The sequence below is a fragment of the Thamnophis sirtalis genome, unplaced genomic scaffold, assembly GCF_051295495.1.
Source record: "Thamnophis sirtalis isolate CommonGarterSnake01/CBP01778 unplaced genomic scaffold, rThaSir2_p1.2 scaffold_8, whole genome shotgun sequence".
NCBI lineage: Eukaryota > Metazoa > Chordata > Lepidosauria > Squamata > Natricidae > Thamnophis > Thamnophis sirtalis.
The window spans coordinates 1,062,200-1,068,199 of NW_028261388.1; the positions used below are offsets into that span (position 1 = coordinate 1,062,200).

Sequence of the window (6,000 nt, forward strand, 5' to 3'; positions counted from 1 at the left end):
GCTATTACACCTTAGTAAGGCCACACCTGGAGTCCTGCATCCAGTTTTGGTCACCACACTATAAAAAAAGATGTTGAGACTCTGGAAAGAGTGCAGAGAAGAGCAACCAGGATGATGAGGGGACTGGAGGCTCAAACACACGATGGACGGTTGCAGGAACTGGGCCTGGCTAGTCTAGGGAAGAGAAGGACCAGGGGAGACAGGAGAGCAGCCTTCCAATATTTGAGGGAGGGGCTGCCCCAGAGAGGAGGGGGTCAAGCTATTTTCCAAAGCCCCCGAAGGTCAGAGAAGGAAGAATGGATGGAAACTGACCAAGGAGAAGATTCAACCTGGAAATAAGGAGGAATTTCCTGACTGTGAGAACCATCAACCCATGGAAGAGAAGTTGCCTTCAGAAGTTGTGGGAGCTTCATCCCTGGAGGCTTTCAAGAAGAGACTGGACAGCCATTTGTCTGAAATGGTATAGAGCCTGCTTGGCCAGGGGGTTGGACTAGATGACCTACAAGGTCCCTTCCAACTCTATTCATCTATATTCAGTGGAACAGAAGTTGCCTTCAGAAGTTGTGGGAGCTTCATCCCTGGAAACTTTCAAGAAGAGACTGGACTGTCCTCTGTAAAAAATGGCGTAGGGTGTCCTGCTTGGTCTGGGGGTTGGACTAGATGACCTCCAAGGTCCCTTCCAACTCTATTATTCTGGAAACAAGGAGAGATTAAAAAAGAAAATCTCTTAAAACCTGTTAGACCAAGAAAAGACTCTGGATGGTCAGAGAGATAAGGAAGCCGTTCCTGTTCTGGGTCAGCAGGGGGCAGCCTTGCTCCATGGCACAGCTCTTGTCCAGCTCCTGGCCCACCAGACAAGGCAGGTGACCCCCAAATGGCCTTCTAGAGATGCCCGGGATGGGCGGGTGAACGTGGGGGAAGGGTTCCTCTGGCCGCAGATGGCCCGGAAGCGAATTTGACTGCAGGGGAAAAGAAAATCCTCCCCCTTGTGGGGTTTGAAGGGTTGAGATGTGGGGCCAGGCCCCATAGTGCTCAGGGGGGGCTGCCTCAGACCCCACAGCCTTAGTCCAGGGAACCAGCTTCCCCACACACCCCCATCCCCCCATGGAGTCGCTGGAAGGCAGGCCAGGCAGTGCAAAGTTCAAATCTTCAGCTCGCTCCAATTTCTGCCCAGTTTGCATAGCCTGGGCATCTCCTTTGGCTTCCTGCTGCAGTTGGGGGGTGGCTGCAAGGAAGCCCCCTCCTCCCCTCTCTAGCGCCTTCAACCTGTGGCATGGAAGACCCCCTTGGAACGTCTAGGGAGATTCTCCATAGGTCCCCAACGCTCCTTTTTCAAAAGACAACTGGACTTCTTTTTCTTTCTCTCACAATGAAGACGTTTCGTTTCCCTTCCAAGAAGCTTCATCAGTTCTGGAGAAGGAATAGCAATAGCAATAGCAGTAGACTTATATACCGCTTCATAGGGCTTTCAGGCCTCTCTAAGCGGTTTACAGAGAGTCAGCATATTGCCCCCAACAATCTGGGTCCTCATTTTACCCACCTCGGAAGGATGGAAGGCTGAGTCAACCCTGAGCCAGTGGGATTTGAACCGCTGAACTGCTGATCTAGCAGTAGCCTGCAGTGCTGCATTTAACCACTGCGCCACCTTGGCTCTTAGGAGAAAAAAAAAATCCCAAGGAAAGTCCAGTTGCCTTTTGAAAAAAAAAGCATTTTGGGGCAGTGGTGAAATTCAATTTGTTTTAAAACGACCGGTTCTGTGGGCGTGGCTGGGTGAGCGTGGCAGGGGAAAGGATATTGCAAAATCCCCGTTCCCTCCCCATCAGCTGGGACTCAGGAAGCAGAGGACAGACGTGGGCGAGGCCAGCCACAGGTGGCATTTGCCAATTCTCCAAACTACTCACAGCTTCCGCTACCGGTTCTCCAGAACCGGTCAGAACCTGTTGGATTCCACCCCTGCTTTGGGGGTCTTCCCCCTATGCCAGTGGCCTGGTTTGAATGCTCTGTGGCGCCCCCTGCAGGCACCCGAAGGGGAGGGGCGTGAAAACTGGGTGGGGCCCTCCACAACCTCACAGCCTCCCCTTGTTTCTCTTTTCCAGCTGGGGTTTCACTGTCTTCTTTGAGAACGAAAAGATGGAGAAGCAGCAGTGGTAAGGGGCCGGGGAGGGCGGGGGGTCCAGGGGTCGGGGGGGGTCTGGCAGCTGGAGGGAGGGGGGGTTTCCTTGGTTTGCAGCATCCCCGCAGTCACGTGATCGAAATTCGGATGCTTGGCCACCGACTCCTATTAATGACGGTCTTCCTTGGCCATGGAAGCTTTGGGCTCAGAGCGGAGGGGGGGGGGCTGCAGAAAAGACCCTGGCCAGCACCTCCCCTGGGGAGGGACGGGGGGGGCTTCTCCTCCTCACTCTTCTGCCCCCTCCCCTCCCTGGCAGGTACCTCTGCTGCGACACCCAGATGGAAATGCGCACGTGGTTTGCTACCTTCCTCTCTATGCAGGTAAGGCAGGGAAGCCTCCACCTGGACAGGTGAGGGGTGGGATGGGGGAGGCCTTCCAGGGGGGGGGTCTCCTTCCTTGGTCTTCCATGCCTGCATCCCGGGATTGAGGTCCTTCTCCTGTCCCCCAAGGGACCCCCTCCCCCCCTGGAGTTGGCCCTGCTCTGAGCAAGCAGCATATAGACCATGAGGACTAGGAACCTGTTCCGTTTTGGCCACCCAGAGCAGGCTCCGGGCAGAAGTTGGTGTGGCTGGATTGTCCGGGATGGGGCGCTGACCCTGATAAGAGGAGGGTCCCTGGATGCCATGGCCTTCATCTCACTCTTTCTCCCCCCCCCCCCGGTCTCTGTGTCCTCCCCCCCCCCCAGCACGGGGGCAACATCTGGCCTTCGGAGTCGTCCAGGGTCCGGCTGCCCCAGGCGGCCCCCGATTCCCGGCTGGGCAACGTCTCCCTCATCCCCCTGCGGGGCAGCGAGAATGAGATGCGGAACAGCGTGGCTGCTTTCGTGGCTGACCCCTTGACCGTGAGCCTGACCCCTCCCCTCCCTCCCTCCCTCTCTTCCCCTTCCCTGACTCTCTTTCTCCTTCTTTCTCTATTGTCTCTCGCTCCCTCCTTCCCTCCTCTTCTTTTTCTGTTTTCTCTTTCTCATCTTTCGCTCATCCATAATCCATTCCTTTTTCGCCCCCCCCCCCCCGCCTTTCTCCTCCCTTCCCCTCCTCCCCTTCCCCTTCCCTTGGGTGGTTGGGGGTCCCTGATGATCTTTCTTTCTTTCTTTCTTTATCTTTCTTTCTTTCTTTCTTTCTCTCTTTCTTTCTTCCTTCCTTCCTTCCTTCTTTCTTTCTTTCTTTCGTCCCTTCCTCCCCCCTTCCTTCCTTCCTTCCTTCCTTCCTTCCTTCCTTCCTTTCTTTCTTTCTTTCTTTCGTCCCTTCCTCCCCCCCTTCCCTTCGTTCCTTCTTTCTTTCCTTCCTTCCTTCCTTCCTTCCTTCTTTCTTTCTTTCTTTCTTTCTTTCTTTCTTTCTTTCTTTCTTTCTTTCTTTCTTTCATCCCTTCCTCCCCCCTTCCCTCCCTTCTTTCTTTCTTTCTTTCTTTCTTTCTTTCTTTCTTTCTTTCTTTCTTTCTTTCTTTCTTTCTTTCGTCCCTTCCTCCCCCCCTTCCCCTCCCCTTCCTCCATTGTCTTCCCCTGGAGGTGGGTGGTTGGGGGTCCCTGATGGTTTCCCCCAAGGGTCCCGGTGGGAGTGGGCTCTCTTCCAGGCTCCCAGCGGGGTCCGTCCTGAGGAAGCCCCTTCCCCCCACCCCGGGTTTTCCTCTGACCTTCCCCCCTTCCCCCTGCAGCTCCTCCGGGATGTGTGAATCCGGCAGATGCACAGCAGGTAAGTTGACTGCCCCCTTGGGGGGGAGGGGGGTATTTGGGGGGCCCATTTTGTCTGCTGGGGCTGGGGGGTGGGGGTGCTGGGCTTTGCAGAGATGCTGGCCTTTGGAAGGGGCCGGCTGCTCCCCTGCGCCCATGGCCCAGATCTGGACAAATCCTGTGGGTGCTGCCCCCCCCCCCAACTCAAATCCTTTCCCTTCTTTCTTTCTTTTTCTCTTTCTCTCCCTCTCTTTCCTTCCTTCCTTCTTTTCTCTCTCTCTTTTTCTTTCTTTCTCTCTTTCTCTTTTTCTTTCTTTCTCTTTCTCTCTCTTCCTCTCCCTCTTTTTCTTTGTCTCTTTCTCTCTGTCCCTTTCTGTCTCTCTCCCTTTCTCTCTCTTGCTTTTTCCTTCCTTCTTTCTATCTCTCTTTTTCTTTTTTCTCTCTTTCTCTTTTTCTTTCTTTCTTTCTCTCTTTCTCCCTCTCCCTCTCTTTCTTTTTCTTTCTTTGTCTTTCTCTCTCTCCCTCTTTCTTTCTTCCTCTCTCTGTCTTTCTCTGTCTCTCTCTCTTTTTCTTTCTTTCTTTCTTTCTCTCCCTTTCTCTCTCTTTCCCTCTTTCTTTCTCTCTCCTTCTCTCTCTTTCTTTTTCTTTCTTTCTCTCTTTCTCTCTCTTTCTCTGTCTCTCTCTCTCTTTCTCTGTCTCTCTTTTTCTTTCTTTCTTTCTCTCTTTCTCTCCCTTTCTCTGTCTCTCTTTCTCTCTCTTTCTTTCTTTCTTTCCTTCTTTCCTTCTTTCTCTCTCTCTCTCCCTTTCTCTCTCTCCATTTCTCTGTGTCTCTTTCTCTTTCTCTCTCTCTCTTTCTCTCTCTCTCTCTCTCTCTCTCTTTCTCTCTTTCTTTCTTTCTCTTGCAGGTTGGACAACAGAGGACAGCCATGGCCAAGGGCGGTGCAGCCACCGGAGGCTGGTCCATCAGGGTGGGGAGGGGGGGAGGTGCCCAATATCCAAGACAGACCCTTTGGGGTCCCCGGAAGACCGAAAGCAGCAAGAACGACACCTCCAACCAGAGGTTTGTGGGGGGTGGGGGGGCTTTGCGGACAGCCTGGGCCTGAAGCCGGTCACCAAAGCCAACGGGGTCATTTCTGGGCCAGGAACAAGACGTTGCCCCCCACCCACCCACGGTTTGGCTGCATCCTGGACTTCCTGGGGGGGGGGGTCTTTCGCCTTTCCGCCATCTGGGTCGGATGCTGAACTGCGTTGCGTAGCCTGGGTTTTACCAGGCGCCAAAACGTTTTTTTGGAGACAAGAATTTTTGGGATTCCCCAAATTCCCCCCCACCCCCCTGTGCTCCCCCAGCAGACCGAGCTGAGAGGGGGGCGGAAAGTCACAGAGGGGCCTCTGCCGAGTGGGGCATCCGGGGTGACTCGGAAGGGACCTCCTGTCCTCCCCAACCATTTCGGCTCCCGTCCCTTCTTCTGAACCCCTGAAATCAGGGGGCACCGAGCGCAGAAGAGATGGAAGCTGCACCCATCAGGGTGACCTGCGGCTAAGACCAGCTGTTCTCCCCTCCTTTTGGGGGTCCCCAATTCCGCACCCCCCCTCTTTTCTACAGACTCTGGGGTCTCTTGCCAGCAACTGCCCACCTGGGGGAAGAAAACATGGGGCAGGGGCATCTTGGTACAAGCCCAGCAGTGGCACAGAAGGGTACCAAGACTGTGGCTGGCAGGGTGGGTGGGTGGGGGGGCTCCTCTCTGCCGCCCCCCCTCCTTTCTGATGGCCAAGGACAGGAAGCCCATCTTTGCACGGGGACTGCGAAAAAGGGACGGGCGCCATCGTTTCCACTCGATGTATTTCTATTTGTCTTCTTTTTGTAATCGGAATAAAATTCTCAGAAGGAATTGGAGTTGGTGGCGGGGGCTTGCAAGAGGTTGGGGGGGGGGCTTCTGCCCGGGAATGGGGGTGAGGGTGGGGGTCTCCTCTGTTGCTCTAGAACCCAGACAACTTTTAAGGTGTATGGGGTTCCCAGAATTCCTCAGCTAGCAAGGGAGGACTACAATCCCCAGGATTCCCCAGGCAGAATAGGGGAAACTTCAACTCCCAGAATTCCCCAGCTGGAAAGGGAGGACTACAATTACCAGGTTTCTTTAGCCTGCCGTTGTTAAGTTAGTAT

At 54.3% G+C, this 6,000-nt stretch overlaps 1 protein-coding gene across 1 annotated transcript in view; it reads left to right on the plus strand.

Annotated features, from left to right (window-relative positions):
* The window catches only part of ARAP1 (ArfGAP with RhoGAP domain, ankyrin repeat and PH domain 1), a 47,761-nt gene extending 42,557 nt beyond the window's left edge, over window positions 1-5,204 (plus strand). Inside the window, 5 exon segments of the mRNA XM_087720920.1 lie at window positions 2,097-2,147; window positions 2,430-2,493; window positions 2,859-3,014; window positions 3,824-3,861; window positions 4,745-5,204. Coding sequence (XP_087577046.1) covers window positions 2,097-2,147; window positions 2,430-2,493; window positions 2,859-3,014; window positions 3,824-3,841 — 289 coding nt within the window. The 3' untranslated portion in view covers window positions 3,842-3,861; window positions 4,745-5,204.
* The last annotated feature ends 796 nt before the right edge of the window (window positions 5,205-6,000 follow it).